The sequence below is a fragment of the Pelodiscus sinensis genome, chromosome 19 (genome assembly GCF_049634645.1).
Source record: "Pelodiscus sinensis isolate JC-2024 chromosome 19, ASM4963464v1, whole genome shotgun sequence".
Lineage (NCBI taxonomy): Eukaryota > Metazoa > Chordata > Testudines > Trionychidae > Pelodiscus > Pelodiscus sinensis.
In genome coordinates, this window is record NC_134729.1 from 2,233,345 (window position 1) to 2,254,984 (window position 21,640).

The window sequence follows — 21,640 nt, forward strand, 5'->3', positions numbered from 1 at the left end:
AGGGGAGCGTGTAAAGTCTGTGACACTAAGTGATGTTATAACTACCTCCACAGGTCAGAATTCAGTTGTATTCCAGACTCTGAACTTGACCTGTTGCTCTTGCACTGTAAATGCATTTGATAGTAGTCACTGGTTTCAATTACAAATGAGGGTGAATTTGGGGTGCAGAAATTCCTTCCCAGCAGTGGAAATACTGCAGGAGAAACCCTTGCCCATAAACACCAGACGTCTGAGCATTAGAGGTGTAATATTTTTTCCTACCTGGTATGTGATTCTGGTGATCAGCAAAGAAAAAAATAAATCAATGTTTACAGGTGGTTGATGGTTCGATTATTTACTTTGTGTGTATGGCATTAATAGACATTTCTGTTTCCTACAATTGTATGTACTGGCATATGGAGCATAACAGAATGTGCTTAAAAGCTTTCCATAATTTGGGTCTCTATTTTTTAAACATTTTTAAACTTTAGATTTGTTTTTGTTTTTTAACGTCCAGTTTGGCCCTTTTTATCCTCCAAAAACTTTCCCCGTTGTACTTTCCACCTCCCAGGACAGTCTTAACTCTCTAGATTTACAAAGATCACAGTGCGAAACATGCTTTCCTTTTCTCTGTTCGGAAAGGTCTGGTTTGGACCTACCTGTACTATGAATTATCTTGAGATAGAATATTGTTTTGGAGGAGGGAAACCCTGTCAAGCAAACTCGTAGGGAAATTGAAGTCCTGGATCTCATTCAATAAGCGTTTTCTTCTATTACTACTTGACGGAAGTTTCTGCTGATACTACAACTCCGTGTTTATACATTTGTGTGTGCGTTGAGGTATTTTGATAGGTATTTCACTAGAATTTAATGTGACCTAAGTGCTGTCCTTTATCTCGTCATATTTTGGTCTTCACTGAGTTTTAGTTTGTACATTAGTTTATTCACCTTTTTAAGAGAACTGGGTTCAAATCCTGGCATGAATAACAAGTGGAAGCGGCTTCCCAAGGACTTACCAGGCCCTCTGTGTGTGCACCTCCCAAAAGCATGGCATGATTCCAGCCCCCATCCCCGCAACTCTTCCCCCGAGCACCCTGCTCAAGGGAGGCTTGGGACTGGAATTGCGGGGCTGTTACAAGTCAAGATTGGGTCCCCTGGAAGATGTGTGCGCACCGCATCTCCCTTGCTTTGCCTGATTTAACCCATTCAACTTGGCCTCTGCTCTCCTGATCACTACAATTAGTCCTCTTTTGTTTTTTAAAGTGGAAATCTTATATTGAAAATGGCTATCACCGGTATGTTTCCAAGCTTAGTTTTTGTAGTTCTCATTGGAGACAAGGCTTTTTCAGGTAATTCTTCGTCTTAGAGTTTCTCATGCTCCTCACAAGAGAGGTTATGTGCCTGTGCAGATGAAGGGGGCTACCAAGGCTTTCAGAGGGTTGGGGGGAGAGAGATTTCACAAGGGACGCTTTATTGTGACGTCCCTTATTTGGACAAATGTTAGACTGTAAAGGACATCCATCATGTTGGTGGGAGGGGAAGGACGCCTCTGGAGTAAGCGTCATTTCCTGTATGGAAGTGGGGTGTGGTTCTCACTAGGTGGTGTGAGGACACAAGTTTTAGTTCAGACATGGCCACTTCTGTCTTCCTGCATGTCATGGCATTCAGAGGATGCTGCGTGTTACCGTTGGCTGTCTTGCCAAAGCAAAGGCATGGAGGCAGATTCTCCAAAGTCACTTGCAACTGGCATAGTCCTTTAGATCCACATTGCATTGGGGTTAAATCCTACTGAATTAGAACAGTAAAAGCTTACATCTGCTTTGCCCTGGGCACTACCTGCAGTGCAGGGCACTGGGGATTCTAGACCACCGTCTCCAATTGCTAGAGTAAAGCATAAGTCTGGCTGTTTCCTACAACAATAAAGACGATGTATGTGTACCACTCCTGTTAGAGTAGCAAGAAGTGCAGACATCCAGGAAAGAATAACCTCCCAAGTGCACACACAAAATGGTTTCATAGATTTGCATAAGGAAACTTCATAAGGAATTCAGTGTTAGGTAGGTTGCACCAAGAACAAGCTGCTCATCTTTTAAATCGTTTTAACTAAGCCTACAAAGTTGGCTAACTTACTGTTAATCAAGATTACTGACAAAATAGCCTTAAGTATTAATGCTTGATATGCAGAAAAACGATATTTTCGTTAAAGTGCGCGTTCAGAATTCCAGATGGAAATGGAGTGTGCATTCTACTTACTGCCAGTGTTTTCAGTTTTATATCTAATTCCTCTGATTTGTGTGTTACTCTCTTATTTGGCAGCAAAACTATATAGACTTGTCTAACCAAAGACATGTTTATAATCTAGAATTGCTGTTAAGCTGCTATCTTGCTGCCTTTGTTAGCTTAAGTTCCTGTAGTTTGATACATGCCTTAGATTTGCATGCATTTTAAAAATTTCTGGTCTGTGGGTGTAAAAAGTGCATGACCACTGTGAACATGCATGATGTCACTGTTGGAATGTATATCAAAATCACACCTATATGCAGGAACTTGTGTATAAAGTCCTCCTACTGTGCTATAATTTAGCTTCTATTCCAGTCTTTGTGAAACCTTAATTTTTTTTAATTGACCATGAACCAATTTGTATGCACTACATTTTCAATTAAAAGAACAGACGCTTTTCCAACTTGGTTTCTTGGGTCTCTTTTTTTTGAACTGCGACACCCAGTATGTTGTGTTAAAAGAAACTCGTATTGATGCCCAATATGCTACAGTATATACACTCTAGCACTAGTGCGGTAATATCTTGGCCCTATACACTAGATTGCATGAAAAGCTTAATATTTCTAGACCAACTTCCTCCATGCTGTGCCCCTACCTGCTGTTGCAAGAACCTGTCAGTGCGAGACATTCAACATAAGAACAACTTTACTGAGTCAGACCAAAGGTCCATTTAGCCCAGTATCCTGTCTTCCCACAGCAGCCAATGCCAGGCGCCCCATGGGGAATGAACAGAACAGGGAATCATCAAATGATCCCTCCCCTGTCTCCCATTTCCAGCCCCAGACAAACAGGCTAGGGACACTATTCCTACCCATCCTGGCTAATAGCCATTGATGGACCTAACCTCCATGAATTTATCGAGCTCTTTTTTTTTTTTTTTTTAACCCTGTCATAGTCTTGGCCTTCAGCATCCTTACTCCTCTAGTAAGGAGTTCCACAGATTGACTCTACATCATGTGGAAAGTCACTGTTGTTTTTTAAATCGGCTACCTATTGATTTCATTTGGTGGCCCCTCGTTCATGTGTTCTGAAGTGTAAATAATATTGCCGTATTTATTTGCCATATACCACTCATGATTTTATAGACTTCGGTCATATCCCTTCTTAGTCTTTTTTTTTCCACGCTAAAGAGTTCCAATCTTATTAATCTCTCCTCATATGCAAACCATTCCATGCACCCTAATTTCTGTTGCCCTATTCTGAACCTTTTCCAGTTCCAGTAACTTTTTTGAGAGGGGGCAGCCACATCTGCATGCAATATTCTAGATGTGGACATACCAAGGATTTACACAGAGGCAATAAGATATTTTTGTTCTGTTCTCTATTCCTTTCTTAATGATTCCCAACATCCTGTTTGCTTTTTTGATTGCTGCTGCACGCTGAGTGGATGTTTTCAGAAAATGATCCACCGTGACTCCAAGATCTTTCTTGAGTAGTGACAGCTAACTTAGATTCCCTTCATTTTATATGTCTACAGTAGTTGGAATTGTTCCCCTATCGTGGCTTGATATTCTCCATTATCTTTAGGGCAACACGCAGTACTTCTGCTTCCAGCAGTAACAAAGGATTGATATACTGTTAACCTGTTCAACTTGAATACAATTCTTGCTACAGTCAGTTGAGCATTTTTCTAGGTTTCTTTGCATGGCCCTATATGGAAGACACGCTCATCCTTCTACATTTAGACTACTTACTGCATCTCCTCCACCCATTTAGTAGCAAAAATGAATCAAATGTCAACATATTTTGGCCAGGAACAACCTTAATAGGGTATGAATTCTCATTATTTGGAACAAATACAGATAATTGGCTGAAATTCTGTCGTCTGATCTTACATAGGAGTTCATGCTTGGAGTTCTAATGAACCCATCTGGCCTTAAAATCTATTCAGGAGTGGGGAGGAAATTCTGATAGAAGCAGGCATTACACACACCTTTCTTTTTTAACAAACCTGAAATCTTGCCTCTGTTCAATAATAGATCCTTCTGTTACTGTGTGATATGGGAACTTTCTTTCCCGTTTTTTTTTATTATTACAAGCCTTCCCTACCTGCTTTAAGTGAACTGGAAGCTGTAAGTAATGCATATTATTTATTTCTCTTAGAGGAAACTCTGATTTATAAGCTCGCTACAGACCTTAATATAATACCTATTTAGTTTTTGTTTCTACTATGTGAAAAACTTGGTAACTTTCAGTCCATTGAAAAGTCTATCTTGCCTTTTGATTTGTAACTGAATTTAACAAATTTTGAACAATTAAGCATGAATTTAAGAATCACAGAGGAGAATAATTTTATCTCCTATATGTGTAGAATCAGTCAAACTTGCATGTAGTTGTAACAGGAAATTGTAACAGAGAGATGCCGTCCATGCCTTCCACTTCTCCCCACCACACAGAAATAATAAGGAGATATTGCATCTGTGTCCCATGCATGTTTTCAGAATATCTGTTGATGTGAAATATTGTGTCCATTAAATAAACTTACAGACAGCCATTGCTAATGTGTAAATCGGACACACATCCCTTTTACAAAGAGTCCTCAAACTCCTGCAGTTGAGACATAAACTAGATACAAACAGGATTTTATGTAACCCTGTGGTCCTAAAGCACAGTCGGTTTATTCTTTGGCTGACCACTAGAGACTGAAACCTGTTCAGATACAAGATAAATAACTGGTTATCTCTGGCTACCTGAGATTATGCCCTGCCATAGTAAACCTGTTGCACTGAACAATATCCACTGTTAGCCTAACGACTTTCTGTAAGCTTCAGAGGGGTAGCCGAGATGGTCTGTAACTGGAAAAACTTTAAAAACCAACAACGTAATCTAGCAGCACCTTAAAGACAAACAAAATGTAGATGGTATCATGAGCTTTCATGGGCAATGCACTTCAGATGGAGTTATTAAAGGTCCAGTTTCAAAATAAATAGGAGATGGATGGGGGGGGGGGGGGAGGGAAAGGAATAGTCACTTGGGGTACGTCTAAACTACATGGCTCCGTCGACGGAGCCATGTAGATTTGTTTGTTCCGCAAAGGGAAATGAAGCCGCGATTTAAATAATCGCGGCTTCATTTAAATGTAAATGGCTGCCGCGCTGAGCCGACAAACAGCTGATCAGCTGTTTGTCAGCTCAGCGCGCTAGTCTGGACGCTCCTCTGCCGACATGAAAGCCCTTTATCGACCTCCCCGGTAAACCTCATCGTACGAGGCATAAAGGGGAGTCGATAAAGGGCTTTCAGGTCGGCGCGGGAGCATCCAGACTAGCACGCTGAGCCGACAAACAGCCGATCAGCTCTTTGTCGGCTCAGCGCGGCAGCCATTTAAATTTAAATGAAGCCGCGATTATTTAAATCGCGGCTTCATTTCCCTTTGCCAATCAGCCTAATCTACATGGCTCCATCGATGGGAGCCATGTAGTCTAGACACACCCATAGAGACTCTAATTGACCATTTCTTTCCCTTTTTTCCCCTTCTCCTCCCCCACCCCCTATTTATTTTGAAACTGGACCTTTAATAACCCCATTCCTCTGAGGAAGTGGGTTGTGCTCATGATATCATCTACGTATTTTGTTAGTCTTTAAGGGGCTGCAAGACTATTTGTTGTGTTTTAACTTTCCATAACTAATTCACACTACTTTAAAAGGGTGAATCTTGTGTTCCAATTAAATGGAAATTGGGTTTTCCTGTTGGATCACACTTTGTGCTCCTACTCTAATCAGTAGTTAATTAATGTATGAGATCTATAGTAATCAGGGGCGGCCCTAGACTAGCTGCCAGCAATGGATGCTCCCACCTCCAAACCCCTCAATGATCTTGCGCCACCATTTGGCGCCACCATTTAACTTGCCGCCGTAGGCAACTGCCTAGTTGGCCTATATGGACAGGCCGCCCCTGGGTAATAAGGAATAACCAGCATAGACAAGAAGGAAAAATCTGTTTCTTGTCTGTTCTAATGGATGAATTTCCTTTGTTTTTAATCAGTTGTGTATTGCTTCGGTGATTCCAATGACATACCTTCAGATTAATCCTAATAACTTCAATAAATCAGATAACTATGGTATTAATTTATCAGATTGATAAGTCAGATTCATGCTTTGGTTTTTACTTTGATCAGCAGCAATCAAAGCAATTTTTAAACATCTAACAGCCTAATAAAACTTGAATTTTATTTTATTTTGTATAACGTAAGTGGCAGGACCAAAGAATCAGTCATTTGAGTTAAGTACGATTCTTGCCTATCGGATTATGGGTTAGGTGACCGTATGAGCTACAGTAGAACCTCAGTTACCTACACCTCAGGAATGGAGGTTGTTTGTCACTCTGAAATGTTTGTAACTTTTATAAAATATCGTGGTTCTTTCAACAGCTGACTGTTGATTTAATAGAACTCTGAAGCTTTGCTACGCAGAGGAGAAACGCTGCATTTAACCGTCGTAATTTAAATGAAACAATCCCAGAAACAGCTTCCTTATTTTTGTTAAATCTTTTTTTTAAAACTTTGCCTTTACTTTTTTAGTAGTTTACGTTTAACAGGGGGATTGTACTGTGTTTGCTTTTCTGGCTGTGCTGCTGCCTGATTGTGTACTTCCGGTTCCAAATGAGGGGAGTAGTTGACCAACCAGTTCATAATGCTGGTGTCCGTAATTCTGAGGTTCTACTGTACTGTGTGGTTTGGGGCTACTTTGGCCTTCTAGCAGTACCAGTTCCTAAGGGCTTGTCTACGTGGCACTAACTGATCGCACAGCCCCTGCTTCCGCACACTAATGTGCTTTGACACACTGCTGCTTCGAACACCTTGGCTTGCTGGGCACTAAATCATGCTGTAGGCAAGCCTTTAGTGAGACAAAACTGCTTGGTGCGTAGCACTTTGGAGAGAATAGCACTGAACTGCTGGAAAAGAACTTGGTCGTGACAGTCTGCTTGTAGCAGACCATTGTTTCAATTACTCTCTGCACTGAAGGAGTAGTCTCTCCATAGACGTCAGGCTGATTTCACTTGGGGGTTGTAAAAGTCCTGTGAAACTCGTTGTCTGAATCAAATAAGATGTTTCTGTTTTACCTCTGGACTTGAAGCACTGATCAAGGACTTGTTAAGTTTCAGGCTGAAGAAAGCCAAAGCACAAACCCTCTTGTTTGGTGACTTCAACCTAATCACACTTGATTTCGTTGTCTTTGGCTTCTGGGGTTTTTGTTTGTTTGTTTGTTTTCAAAGTGGTTTCCCTAATATTCTTCTTCTTTGCCTTCTCTAGTATCAGCTGGGACTCACTACTCACCCTGAACTCTTCCTTCTGAACAATGTTGATGCAGACTCAGTTGTGAATAGATGATTCCCTGAACTGCAGTAGTCAGAGCAAAAGCAATTGGGATGCCCCTCTGTGCTGCAGACAAGGATTTTCCTTACTCTTGGTTAGTTCAGAAATGGGTATGGTCTAAGGATCATGAATGTCACAAAGATTTCCTCCGCGGAGCACACAGGATAACACTCACAGCTGCAGAGGAGTGTCGGATGGATCCACAGATACTTGAGGTTCTCGCAGGACCAGTGAAGAGCCAGAGTCAAACTAGTGCATACAACCTCACACCCTATGGGTTTGTCTTCCCTTTAGGTACTCAAAATATTTTCTCTTGTCCTTTTTCTAACTGTAAATTATTTGGGTAGTAAATTATAGGTATTTGAATGTCTTATTGATTCAGATCTAAACTTACTTTACTTTGGTGTTTCTTAGGTCCACTAAATCATGGGACACTAAAATGTTCTCCAGCTTTTAGGAGGCTGTCTAAATGAGTAATGTTAAGATTTCACATTTGATTTTGAAAGATCTCATTTAGGACGTACACTAAGGAAACTTACTTCTCAATGAGCTAACGAACGAGCTTGAGCAGAGTGCAAAGTACAAATCCACTGGAACCTAAGGAAGTAGCGTACAAAGGCTGTAAAATGCAGAGTACATGCTCTTCCATTTCTGCTCCCTTCCCTATCTGTCCAGGTGCTTAGGATTCTCATTGCTATACTAACTGAGCACCTACTTGGGAAATGACTGTGTACAGGTTGGACTGCAATTGTCCGGCACCCTCAGAGCCTGAGTGGTCCCTGAGGGAGGGATTTTCCAGACCGGGGATGTCATTTCTGGCCCCACAGACCAGCTGGGCCACATCGCCCTCCTTGCATAGCGCTGGGCTCCTGGCCCCCTCCTTCCTCCCCAAACACCTGCAGCACACCGGGACTCTGATCCTGGAACATCCATGGTCCTTCCAGTCCTCTGATGTTGCCAGACCAGAGTTCCAGTTTATAAAGGTGCAACCTGTACATGGTTAACCACACAGCTTTCTCCACGCCCCTCCCGCTCTATCAGAGGCAATGGGGGGCGGGAATGGAGGGGGGGAGTTGGTGCACGTGGAGTAGAGAGCCACCTTTCCCCCCCCTCTCCCAGCCACTGCCTCTCTAGCACCTACCACTTCAGACCTCCCTAACCTCCACCATGGCTGTCTGAAGAAGTCTCTTGTGCTAAGCACGTGGCTAGCTTCACTTCTCTGCCCACCTCTTCCAAGCTTCTGGACTATTTTTCAATAGTGAGCTGCTCTAGGATTTTATTTCAGGTGCTTCCCTCATGCCCCCACAACTGCATTGCTGACTGCTGCCCAGGAATGGTAACAGCAGTGTAACTGAGATGGGAGAGTACAAAGAGTTGTATCTTTGTGCATTCGATCTAACTTTTTCTTTGCCATCAAGTTTGACCAACAGTGTGTTGAAGTCAATTTTAAGACCAAAATACAAACTGGAGAAGCAATGCAAGTTTAGTTTTTACTACGAGGGATCGATAGAATCCTTGGTTTAAGTATCTGTCTATGCAGTTTAGAGGAGTGGAAACTGCTCTATTAAGAGTGCTCGCTGTGGAACATGTCTGTTAACTACTGAAGAGGGAACTTCAAAACATTCTTCTTGTAGTTCTTCCAGACATAAATGTAACTGAATAAAGTCGTGTGCACAGTTCCACAGCAACTTCCATCTGCCAATGAGAAATGTATCTTTATCTTAAGCCAGCTAAGCACAGAATGGAGTTAACTTTTCCCAGGACTGGCTTTACACAAAGGGAGTTGAACATGAGCATTTGTGCCCTTTGAAGAAGGCTTGAATGATTAGGATAGTTTCTGAGAATTGGATGTTTCCAAACTCAGAACTTGAGGCCATGATATTCTGGCTGGGAAAGAGGTTTTATCCTTTAACAAAAATCTTTTGCAGTTGTGCTAAGAATTGTGAGGCAGGAACAGCCTTCAAATGGAAGACACTGTGAATTATATTTTTATACATATGTATGTGGACTCAGGTCTGAGGCATCTTCTGCTTTTTAATTAAATCTCTTACCAATGAAACATTTCTATCCCTGTGTATTTTGCACTAATTTATTACATGTGTTCATTACACTTTAGACTTCCATCCTGTTCATCACAAGTCAAATGCGTCAAATTCACTTCAGCTTTTTCTGTTCAGGCTTCATTTGCTTAAGAAATAATGCTGATGTTCTTCAGGTCAGATGACCCAGAAGTTAACTTTGACTAGCTGTTTTTGTAAAAGAACAGACTGTACAATAAGAACACCTGCAAACTCTTGTAGCTCTGACAGGCGAGGGAAGTAAAGCACTAACAACAGTGTGAGGGCTGAATGCAGTATACCAGAGGATATTGTCTGGCTCCAAATCATAGTGAGACCCTCAAGTTTGGACTGAAGTGCAGCTGAGCAATGGTGTCCAAACCCACCAGTTAATGTGGAAAGGTGTAAACATGTGCGTGCTATAAAAAATTTTCCCATCCACCCGCCCCCCGACATACACAGGCAAAAGAGCTGGTGTGGACAGCTCCTTCAGCAGGAAAGATGCTCCTGCCGACACAGCTAATGCTGCTCATTAGGGGTGGTTTAATTATGCCAGCAGAAGAGTTCTCTCCTGCTGGCTAAGAACAGCGACACGGGAGACCTTCCAGTGGTATAGCTATCTGGGCGTAAGGGCTGTAGTGCAGACACAGACTAAGTCTGTTGCAGGTGGTACTTGCTTTGTTTTTAGTAAATCCCATTAAAATGTTACCTTTGCCAATGTGGATTAGGCATCTAGCAAGTGGCCTAGTGTTTAGGTACTGGGCTTTGGCCAGCTGCTGTAGCTACATACAAGGAACACTAAGGATCTTGGTTTAAGCTTGAGGAATAGTCCTTCCTCTGCTGATTCCCTCTAGAAGCAGCCTGCCTCCACCCCAGTTGGTGCTGGCTGTAATTTGCAGCCATTTTTCTGAGGCAGGGATTTTGCTGCCCGTACAGTAACTGAATCAGGCATTCCTCTAACAGTGTTATCTCCGGGGAGCTCTTAAATAGCTACCAGAGTGTGTTTGCAAACACTGTTGCTTCAGTTGGAAGGAAGAGGCTCTTCTAAATTCTTTCCCTGCATCACTTTAATTGCTGCTGTGGTTTAGAGAGCATCTTTGTTAAACCAAACTTGTCTGACAGGCGAAGATCTCAATAGCAATGACTTGAAATAGGCCAAAGAGCAGTGACCTGGGCTGAGTCTACACTGGCACGTTACAGTGCTGTAACTTTCTGGCTCAGGGGTGTGAAAAAACACTCATCCCCACCCCCACCCAAGCACAGCAAGTTGCAGTGCTGTGAAGCAACCAGTGTGAACCAGCCTGTGCTCCTGCAGTAGTACTTTCAACTTCTAAGGAGAGATAAAGCCCCAGTATTTCATGGTATGCTCCTGCTTAGAAATCTACTTAATGCAGCTGTAACTGTTGGCTTCAGCAAGTTGAAACAGTGTTTTATTTTAACCAATTGGGCTACCCTATATATCAACATTCAATACATAAAATAGCATAAATACATAGCAGTCTACTAAATGTATCAGCACAAACGTTTAGACACCCAGCAGTGTTACAAGACATTGGATTATTCAGGTCTTCTGTTAACGATCTGCTGCCAGCCCCGAAGAACTATCTTGCTCTTTGCCTATTGTAGCCCAGTTTCCAAACTGGGAGGCATGGGAGTTTTGTACTATTCTGAGCTTGATGTAGGCAGATAAGTTCTGCTTCTTGCACAGTACTCTAGCTGGCAGGGAATGCGGAAACATTAGAATTGACTGAGTCTCTTGCCTCACGGATACTGTGAGTTTAGGTACCAATTCCAACAGTTGGCTTTAACATAGAGCACGTTCAGTGGCAGAGCTAACAGCAGTCCTGATTATTATTATTTCACATTCTGAGTGTTTACGTCTAGACATTCTAAATAATTAATACTAACATATGCTTTCCTTTCCGGCTTGCTCCCACGAAGTCAGTTCACTTTTTGGCCCCACTCTTGAACTGAGGTTGAACGTAATCCTTATACATAGAGAAAAGAACGCCTAACAAGAGAGCAGATACTGTTATCTATTGGTGATTTGTACATGAAACGTAGTTCAGAAATTCCCCTTCCTATAAATAGTTTTGTTTTTTGTCATTGAATTAAAAATATCTGTAAACTTCAGCAGAGGTAAAATTATTTAGCAATTAAAAATGTCTTCTCTCAGTACCCTAAAAATAGGTGGTGCAAAGAAGTTAACAGCTAGACATTAAATGGTCCAAAAAAAACCTAATGGATGTATCCCCAATTTGAATCCGTGATTTACAGAAAAAAGCTTAGTTTTGGAATGGGTGGCAAACTCTCTGAAAGCAGAGGTAAGTCAAGCAGCCTAGAGTAAGCTCACTATATGGACAAAAGAACACCCATCCACCCCCCAGAAAAGACTCAGCGACTTGCAAAGGTGTCTTGAAAAGATCCCTGCACAAATCAGTCTCTTACCTATTGTTATTGCGCCTACGACAAAGCCTTGTGCTGCAACTCTCATGTGAATGAGATGGACGGACAACTTCTGATCTCCTCTGTGTTTTAACTTATAGAGCCCATAGCCCACGACAGCAACAAAGCCTGCCATTCCTATGCATTGAAAAGGAGGGGTGAAAGTTCAATAAACTTGTAAAGCCAGAACAGGTGACTTTAGCTTAAAGTGTGCCAGATAGAGTAATCTAAGTACCGCAGCATTCCATATGCTAAAATCTACCAAATAGTGCCTGGGGTGAGGAATCAGCATATTCTGCAAATGCTTAACTCAAAAAGCAGTGTTGACCAAATCTTAAATTAGAGGTGCTATTTTAACAGAAACCACCAACTTCCTCTACTAGACAATGATGGTTTTTGTCCCAAAACCATACAGTGTTGCTATACTTACTCTATTATCTGACTCTTTATTTCTGAAGTAGGGAAGGAAACATCATCTAGAGGCTTAATTTTATCTCTGCCTTGGTTTTGTTTGGGGGGGTTTTGTTTAGTGTAGGTTTTTTGGGGGGGAGGGTTGGAATGGGCTTTTATAGATAACTCAGGGCCTGTAAATCACTTTCAATTACTTTTGTTGTTTGACACATAGATTGAATAACTAAATTATTCTTTTATCTTTCAATTACAACCACCCCCACATGCTGCAAAAAAGCAGGCTGTGTTCTTGCAACCTGTTAAATTGATAACAGTGTATACAGATTAGCCTGTGTTCATTTAGCGCAGTACGTACAAATCACTTTAAGGTTGAGAAAAGCTTCTGTTTTAGCAGCAGCAACGCCAGCAGGACTGTCAAATGTTAGGGAAACCTAATGAAGTTTGACGGATACAACTTTGCCAGACTTCCCCTTGCCTTTCCACGTCTGTACAGTTCCTAAGAACTTGCATTCTGTACATGACTCGTCTTGCTTGAATATATTGATTTTTAAATGAAGACCCAGGTCAATGGTGTGTGAATATGGAAACTGTAAAGCCCGAATATAGGGAAGAAATCCCATGTAGAAGGCATAATGGGAAATGAAAGTAGTTGCACCATAACAGTAAAGTCACCTTTTAAATGTAGGAGTTCAATAGGATTCCATATGACTACTGATAAAGTAACAGCTACCTTTGCAACAGAGCTCTACTCTAGTCACCCTATTACAAAAGAGTAATGGCATACTACAATTGACAGAGGAAAAAACCTAGGACTTCACACTAGTAGTATCAATTTTGCTGTTCCATGTTTAACCCATGTACATTTTAGCTATTTCTGGGGGGAGGAAGGGGAAGAATCCCTTAACCTCTTCAGTTAGGGTATGTCTACACAGCAAAGTTATTTCGAAATAACAACTGTTATTTCGAAATAACTTTCCTAGTGTCTACACAAGCCAACTGCTATTTCGAAATTAATTCAAAATAGTGGAGGGCTTATTTTGAAATTGGTAAACCTCATTCCACGAGGAATAGCACCAATTTCGAAATTGCTATTTTGAAGTAAGCGCTGTGTAGACACTTATTTCGAAATAGGGGGTCTCCAGCCCTTCCCAAGGTGCCCAGCTAGCCATCCTGGCCACAAGGTAAACTCCTGACCCAATGCCCTGCCGGACCTGGTTCCGGCCAGCCTTAAATGCGATTCAGCGTCCACTCAGTGTGGACGTGCTATTTCGAAATAGCAAAATGCTATTTCAAAATGCATTTTCTGTGTTATTTTGAAATAAGCTATTTCGAAATAAGGCTGTAGTGTAGAAATACCCTCAGTGATGCAGGTTATTTCTAGAGAAAACAGGTCTGAATTATTACAATAAAACTCTGTCCATAGCACTCAATGTGAGTGGAAACATTTGACTCACCTACAGGGACAAAGGGAGAGTCTCTGGCTTTCCGTGTCAGTTTAGATACTTGACTGTCCTCTTCCTCTGCAGACCAGTGATCGTCGGAAGGCATTTCTCACGTCTGAAAGCAAAAGAAAAGTGACGGTTCAGATCCAGAGATTCTTTCTGTCTCAGTTCTCTGGAGTTTACTTGCTAAGGAGCCTCTTTAGGAGACTCCCAATTGTCAGAGCAGCTAACTTGACCCTGGTAGTACTTTAGCTGATTCCCTTTTTCTAGCTGTTGTTCAGTTAATGCAATATCAGCTGCTGCTTAATCTCATTTTGGAGGCTGCGTGGTTCCATCTTAAGGGTTTTGTTTTGGCACTGCAGCCAGGCTGTGTGCAGTTGGTCATTTATGCCTGCTCAGCTCTCCAAACGATGCCTCAGCCCTTCATAGCTGTATTTGTGGAATAAACAGATGCTTCATTTTTAAAAAATAGATTTTTTTTTAGAGCTCATTGCCTCTTCCCCACCTCTAAACCATCCTGCCCATCATTGCCCTTTCCTTGGACTGGAAAAGAGCAAATATAGTACCTATGTGTAAAAAGGGCAATAAGGACAACTTAGGGACTTACAGACCAGTCAGCTTAAAATTCAATATCTAGAAAAAATAGTGCAGCAAATACACATTTTCTTCAAGCTGCTTACAAATTAAGATAATACCATTGCTTGCCCTGATAAACTAGAGAAATATAGCCTTGACAAATCCCTACGGTAAGTGCAAAACTGCTTGGAAAATCATACTTAGGGAAAAGAACAGTGATTCACGATCAATCTCAAAGGACATAGCAAGTGGGGTTCCATAGGGATCTGTCCTAGGTCCAATTCTATTCAATATCTTCTTCAATAATATGGCTAATGGAGAAAGAATGCGTTGGCAAAATTTATGGACAACACCAAGATATGAGAGGTTGCAAAGCACTTTGGAGAACACAAAATTCAAAATTATACTGACAAACTAGAGAAATGGTCTGAAATCACTAGGATGAAATTCAAGAAGCACAAATGCACTGTATCAAATTAAAAAACGAAAACGACTGTCTAGGAAGGAGTCGTGCAGAAAAGGGTGAGTGGTAGTGGGTCACAAACTATGAGTCAACAGTATAACACTATTGCAAAAAAAATTAGGAATGTTAGGAAGTTTTAGAAGAAGCACTGTAAGGAAGATTTGAGCAGTAATTCTGTTCCACTCATTCCACACTGATAAGTGCCTCAATAATAGTGTTATGGCCAGTTCTGAGCAACACTTTGGGAAGGATTTGGACACATTAGAGAAGGCCCAGAGCAGAGCAACAAAATGATTAGATATAAAAAAAAAATCTACAGGAAAGAGTGAAAAAAAATTTTTTGAAGAAGAGAAAATGGAGGCATGATAACAAACTTCAAGTATGTAAAATGTTATGAAAAAGAGGGTGATAAATTGTTCTCATTGTCCAGTTAGGACAGGAGAAGACGTTGAAAGTAAAGTAAGCCATGAAGATTTAGGTTAGACATTAGAAAATCCTCCTTAATTGTAGGAGTAATTAAGCCCTGAAACAAATTACCTAGGGAGGATGGAAGATTTTAAGAACAGGTTAGACAAACACCTGTCAGGGATGGTCCACATAAGTCCTATCTTAGTGCAGGAGCCTGAGCTAGATGACCTAGTGAGACCCCTTCAAATCCTACATTTCTGGGATACTCCTACAACCGCTCTGTACCTTCCTCCATTGTCCCTGCCCCCCCAGTATCCTCCTGCTTCCCTCTACAATCCCCCATTGGCCCTTTAGCCCACAGACCCCCCAGTATCTTCCCCCCCCCCTTGCCCTGTTCCCATTTACAGCCCCCTAGCACCCTCTCCCATTGTCACTTTCCCCTATAGCCCCTCCCAGTACCAGCCCCTCCCCCACTGTCCCCCTTTATAGCCCCCGTAGCAGCCCCTCCCCCACTGTCTCCCTTTACAGCCCCAGTACCAGCCCCTCCCCCACTGTCCCCCTTTATAGCCCCCAGTACCAGCCCCTCCCCCACTGTCCCCCTTTACAGCCCCCAGTACCAACCCCTCCCCCACTGTCCCCCTTTACAGCCCCAGTACCAACACCTCCCCCACTGTCCCCCTTTATAGCCCCCGTAGCAGCCCCTCCCCCACTGTCTCCCTTTACAGCCCCAGTACCAGCCCCTCCCCCACTGTCCCCCTTTATAGCCCCCAGTACCAGCCCCTTCCCCACTGTCCCCCTTTACAGCCCCCCCGTACCAACCCCTCCCCCACTGTCCCCCTTTACAGCCCCCAGTACCAACCCCTCCCCCACTGTCCCCCTTTATAGCCCCCGTAGCAGCCCCTCCCCCACTGTCCCCCTTTACAGCCCCCAGTACCATGTCTCTCCCCCTCCCCCTCCCCCTCTTGTCCCTGCCCCCTACCATGCTCATGCCCCGCCCCCTCCTAGGATCACCCTGCAGAGCCCCACCCCCACCCGCGCGGGGCCCCGCCCACCTGCCGCACGAGCATGACTCAACCACCCGTTCCCGGCCCAAAGCCGCGCCCCCTTTGGCTTGCGTCACCCACGGTCAGCCAATGGCCGGGGGAGCGGGGCGGCCGCGGCTCGCGCTGCCTCGCGGGCGGGCAGAAAAGGCGGGAAAGGGCTGCGGCGAACCCGCCGCCCGCGTCACGAGCCCCGCCCCTCCCCACCACAGAGCCAGGGACGTTCCCCTCCCCCCCCCGCCCCGCGGAGACCCGGCCCTACATGGAAATACTTCAGCAGGGCGGCCCCTCCCCTCAGACCCCCCCCCCTCCCGTCCCGCAGGCACCGGACAAAACCGAACGCCGAGGCCCCGCCCCTTCACCCCTCCCCCACCCTCTTTTGCCCTCCCCCACACTTCCGTGACTGACATCCCCCCCCCCCCCCCCAGGTCACTGGTCTGGGCCCCTCACGAGCACGTGGGGCAGGTGGGGCAGGTGTGAGGGGGCAGAGCCGGGATTCACCTCAGGGATTCTTATCGGTGGCTCCACCGTTTCTCAAACTGGGTCGTGGACCCCCCCCCTCCCGCAACTGAGGGGGGGGGGTTTGCAGCTGGATTCGGGTTTTCACTTGCGACCCCTCCCCCCCGGGCCGCGAAGGGCGGCTGTGGCGGCGGAGCCGCGCAGCACGGCCGGGCCGCGGGACTCCAGGAGCGCACCCCCGCTGCAGCAGGGGGCGAGGCGGCGGCAGAGCGAGGGGCCGGCCGGGCCTCGGTTGCCGGGTGACCCGACGCTTTCCCAGCTGGGAGAGGCGGGGTCCCTCAGGCAGTGGCCGTGGGATCGGGTCAGGGCAGAGGACCCCGAGGTCAATAAGGGCACATGGGGGTCAGAGGAGACGCGGGAAAGAGGCAGGGGGAAGGAGCCTGGAGGGGGGAAGGGCGTTGAGGACCGCAAACGCCTTGAAGGAACCCCAGGAGGGCAAGGAGTCTGGTGAGACAGGGGGAGGAAGCGACCCAGGGCAGTGAGGGGGGGGGGGAGTCAGACACATTCATTTAGCATTTTAGGGGGTTGTGGTATCACAAAGTTTGAGAACCCCATGGTTACTTGACTAGTCTATAATCCGTGGGGGGCAGGGCCGGCAGCCCGTGCGATCCGGCCCCACTCCCGAGGAGCTCCCGGTCACTTTGCGCTGCTGCCTCTGTATTCGTGGCAGCAGGGCGGGGTGCCAGGCGGGAGCCAGTCCACGAGGGGAGTCAGTTTAAAAACCTGCTCCCCTCGTGGACCAGCTGTCCCTTGCCCATCACTACTGCTTTGGATACAGAGGCAGCAGCTCCTGTGCACGGGGCTGTCTGAGATCCCAAACCCAGTGCAAGCCAGAACTGAGCCTGGCTCCTAATATACTTTAAATGCAGAGCCAGAGCAGGGGTAGGTCCCAGACCTGGCACAAGCCAGGACTGAGCCAGGCTGCTGATCAGCCTACTAAAAAATTTAGTGAGTGGGTGGGAATGTGTGTAGTCTATAGCCTTAACCTATAAGATTTTGCTTATTGGTTAATCTGTTAATAGATTATATTATTACATCCCTAGTGCAGAGCCAGCAGCCTGTAACTGCAGGGCGGCAGGTTGTCCGAAGTACCTCCACATTATGCACATGCATATTCATAAGCCAATTTCATAATGCATATGGGGCCTGTCATACTCCTGAGAGCAGTGCTTGAAATGAGCCTCATACCCTATAATTTGTGTGTGTGTGTTATTTTGTGTTGGGTGTTCCCTGTAATGTGTGTGTTATTTTGTATGTGGGGGGGATGTGCACTCTGTGGGAAGAAGGTACTTTTGTGGCTCCCACATGGCATCCCTGAGAAATAACTAAATATGTCAGCGTGCGAGTGGCTGGAGCATCCTTCCATCAGGCAGAAAACATCGGCCTGGCAAAGGTAAGTGACTTTCAAAAATTGGTTAGGTTTTTGGGAGGATGGGTGGTTTGTGTTTGCGGGAGAGGAATAAAAATTACAGGAGGAAAGAAAATGTTTGAGCTGACTGCATTCCTGTTGTGTGGGGCTGCTAATGATGAGGGGCTGTTTTGTTGGGCCAAATAAACCATTTCATGGGGTGCAAATCTTTAAGGAAAGGGACGCCCGGCTCTCAAAATGACATAGCAGAGAGCTTGAAATGATCTGTGATGGGCCCAGGGGTCCTCAAGCTCTCAGCTATCCCGTTCAGAATGGGGTATCAGCCCTGAGCAACTACTGCAGTAGGTTATGTGGGAAAAGTAAAATGAGGAAAATATCGTGGTGTAGTTTATATCTTTAATGCGATGCATTGTTTTGCATTTGGTTTTGGTTTTTTTAAATCACATGTCAGGTTTTAGCTCTACACTTCTCCTTTTCTCTCTCTTCTGGTACCTGACCTGTGGTTCTCTGTCTTCAGGTCCCTTTCTTTTCCACTCCTCTGTACCAACTACCTGGTTCCCTTCTGCTTTGAACATGCCTACCCATTGGCAACTCTAGTTCCTCTCCTGATGGTAGCTGGCTCCCCTTTCATCTCATTTTGCTCCAATGTAACAGCATCTCTTGACAGAGATGGCTCCTCTTTGTGTCCAGCTGCATTGGCAAGCATTCAGGCCATGAGAAAGGAAGAAAAATCATCCTGTGACGCACCGAATTACTTTATTTCAGGGGTTCTCAAACTTCCTTGCACCAAGATCCCCTTCAGACAACAAAAATTACTTCACAGCCCCAGGAAGGGGAAAGGAAACCTCAGCCTGCCTGAACCTCACTGCCCCAGGTGTGGGGCCAGAGCCAAACCTGTTTGGCTTAAATGTAGATTTAGACTATACTTCACTGTCACTAATGATCCAAATTGTTGTTAAGGATAAATGTGGTTGTTTCAGTGTGAGTGTACCTCCAACAGGACACACCTCAGTCACCAAAGAAAGGCCCATTCACAGTGCTGTTGCAGCAGCTGGTACTTAAATGCCTGAATGATATATTTAAAACATTAACATGAACAAGATGGCAGCAGTACAAGGAACAGTTTGCTGTTAGTGATGATGGGGGTAACTAGCAATAACTCAGCCACCGTGAAGCAAAAAAAAAGACTCCTGAATTTATTTTATTAAAAAGGCCTGAAAATGTTACCTCTTCTAAAATATATATCTACTAGAAGATTTATCTGGCATTGCTCATGTCTTTAATTATTTTTTGTTTGTCTTCATTTCAATCAGTGCTCTGGGGTGGGGCTGGAGATGCGGGGTTCAGTATGCAGGCTGCCCTTGGAAGAGAAGACAACCCCAGCCCTCATGCAATGCAGCAACTTGGGGCCAGGTGAGAAGTGCCTTTCCATGGCCGTTGCAGCTCAGTAGGCGCTGCTGGGGCAGGGTGCATGTCCCCCAGCTGGGGCAGGTCCAGGGTTATCTTCACTGCCCAGCCAGAGTGAGGAATGCAGCAAACTGTGCACTTGTCCCTCGTTCCCTAAGTAAGGAGGACAGCCAACCACCTAGGGGGTGGGAGAGTTGGGGTTGGTGCAGTCCTAGATGGGGGAGAGCGTGCTCCCCAGCCAGCCTCTTTCACCTGCTTGGTGATTCTCTTTTCTGTATGGTTTTATGAGAAGCAATCCCTTTCCAGGCACATTCTATTTTCCTGGAACAAACAAACCCTTACTTTTTTTTAAGTTATGATAAAAGGAAGCTACATATTAAATTTGATGGTCCTAGCTCTTGCCATTTAGGAGCTCTTGGAGAAATGGATGGACAGACAGACAGACAAACACTCTCAAACATATAGTCGATAATTGATATAAAATAAATATATTCAAGAACATTCACTGAACTAGGAAAAACAAGTTTCTCTGATGCTTTTGGGAGTTTTCCAATTTAAGTGCTACGCTAGCTATATCCAATTGCAACAGCTGAAAGCATAGAAGTTACCCAGGCTTTACAAAGATAAAGATATTGGAGGAAGGAGGATATCCAGGAGGGGGAGCAGTTGCCAAAGGGGAGTGAGGAGAACATGCAGAGACTCCCCACCTAAGATTAATGAAGTATTTATTCTGTGCCTGTGAACCATATGTTCACACAGCTTCATCCTCCGAAAGCAGTGGAATTTGGGCATGCAGATACCTACAGGAGCTCTCACTGTTGCTATGATTTCCTAGAAAGTATTTCTGGCATAGCAAAACACCTGCTGCTATAACATCCTGTGAATTTGTCTGCTCTTCCAAGCGTTATCTTTTTCAAGGACAATGTAGCAGGAAGTGGAAGTAGTGACTGAATAGGTGTCAGTCTTCTGAGTGAGTACTGACCCAAAGTCTCACCAGGATGTTAGGGGGCAATTCACCGCTGGATGTGTTATTTTGAATATGGTAAGTATACCCAAACCCCTGACCATTTGTCATTATTAAAGATGACAGAGCCTTTTGTCCTTTGCAAGAACAGGTGTATGAAACTTGGTGTCTTGTCTAAATTCCAGTGCAGCTAATTAAGAACAGAAGAATGGCCATACTGTATTAGACCAAAGGTCCATCTAGCCCAGTATCCTGTCTTCCAACTGTGCCCATGCCAGGTGCTTCAGAGAGAATGAACAGAACAGGGAATCATCAAGTGGTCCATCCCTGGTCACCCATTCCCAGCTTCTGTCAAAGAAGCTAGGGACACCATCTTTGCACATCCTAACAGTTACATCCTGGCTAATCTAAAGATAGTAGAATCAAGTTAATGGCACATTCATGAATGACAAGAAACTGCAAAAACAATGAGTAAGCCTGTGGCACCTTAGATACTAACAAAAATATATATAGGTTCATAAGCTTTTGTGGGTAAAACCCACTTCTTCAGATAAGTTGGAGTGGAAACAACAGATTTCTATATATATATATATATGTGGGCTGGAGATGTCCCATTCATAGCTTTTGAAGTAAAAATGTGAATGTCAAAGGGAGGGGAAATTGGTTTATAGTGTGTTAACTAGTTAATATCTTTATTCAAGCCCAGGGTGATAGTGTCAAATTTGTAGATGAATTTCAGTTCAGCAGTCTCTCTGTAGCTTGGTTGTAAAATTCCTTTGTAGAAGAATGGCTACTTTTAAATCCATGATTGAGTGTCCAGGCAGGTTAAAATGTTCCCCTACAGGTTTATGTGTGTTACCATTCCTAATGTCTGATTTATATCCTTTGTCATAGAGATTGTCCAGTTTGGCTAATATACATGGTATTGCTGGCACTTGGTGGCATATAACAATCAGAGGGTGTGCAGT

General features: G+C 44.3%; 2 protein-coding genes across 12 annotated transcripts in view; one reads left to right on the forward strand and one right to left on the reverse strand.

The window, feature by feature from the left end:
• The window catches only part of SLC11A2 (solute carrier family 11 member 2), a 42,769-nt gene extending 33,131 nt beyond the window's left edge, over positions 1 to 9,638 (forward strand). For all 5 annotated transcript variants that reach the window (XM_075901700.1, XM_075901703.1, XM_075901702.1 and 2 more), the window contains one exon: positions 7,509 to 9,638. In XM_075901700.1, the coding sequence (XP_075757815.1) occupies positions 7,509 to 7,586 (78 nt within the window). In that variant the 3' untranslated portion in view covers positions 7,587 to 9,638. The remainder of the gene's footprint in view (positions 1 to 7,508) is intronic.
• Positions 9,639 to 11,031: 1,393 nt separating this feature from the next.
• HIGD1C (HIG1 hypoxia inducible domain family member 1C) lies at positions 11,032 to 17,055 on the reverse strand. Of its 7 annotated transcripts, XM_075901705.1 has the most exons (5): positions 16,426 to 16,479; positions 15,503 to 15,544; positions 13,939 to 14,041; positions 12,077 to 12,211; positions 11,032 to 11,639 (listed from the first exon to the last, which is right to left on the reverse strand). In XM_075901705.1, the coding sequence occupies exons 3-5, from the start codon at positions 14,030 to 14,032 to the stop codon at positions 11,575 to 11,577; spliced, it is 294 nt and encodes a 97-aa protein (XP_075757820.1). In that variant the 5' UTR covers positions 14,033 to 14,041; positions 15,503 to 15,544; positions 16,426 to 16,479; the 3' UTR covers positions 11,032 to 11,574. The 7 variants fall into 7 exon arrangements, with proteins under 7 accessions (XP_075757820.1, XP_075757821.1, XP_075757822.1 ...); XM_075901706.1 differs by lacking the exons at positions 15,503 to 15,544; positions 16,426 to 16,479 and adding an exon at positions 16,915 to 17,055; XM_075901707.1 differs by lacking the exon at positions 15,503 to 15,544 and having other exon boundaries at positions 16,426 to 16,537.
• Between the last annotated feature and the right edge of the window lie 4,585 nt (positions 17,056 to 21,640).

What these genes read in the sequence shown, in the direction of transcription:
- HIGD1C (XM_075901706.1), bottom strand. Translation starts at nt 14,032, where the DNA reads ATGCCTTCCGACGATCACTGGTCTGCAGAGGAAGAGGACAGTCAAGTA. An exon ending in CTCTCCCTTTGTCCCTGTAG is followed by an intron (nt 12,212 to 13,938) that starts GTGAGTCAAATG and finishes TTCAATGCATAG; the next exon opens with GAATGGCAGGCTTTGTTGCT. An exon ending in CGTAGGCGCAATAACAATAG is followed by an intron (nt 11,640 to 12,076) that starts GTAAGAGACTGA and finishes CTCTCTTGTTAG; the next exon opens with GCGTTCTTTTCTCTATGTAT.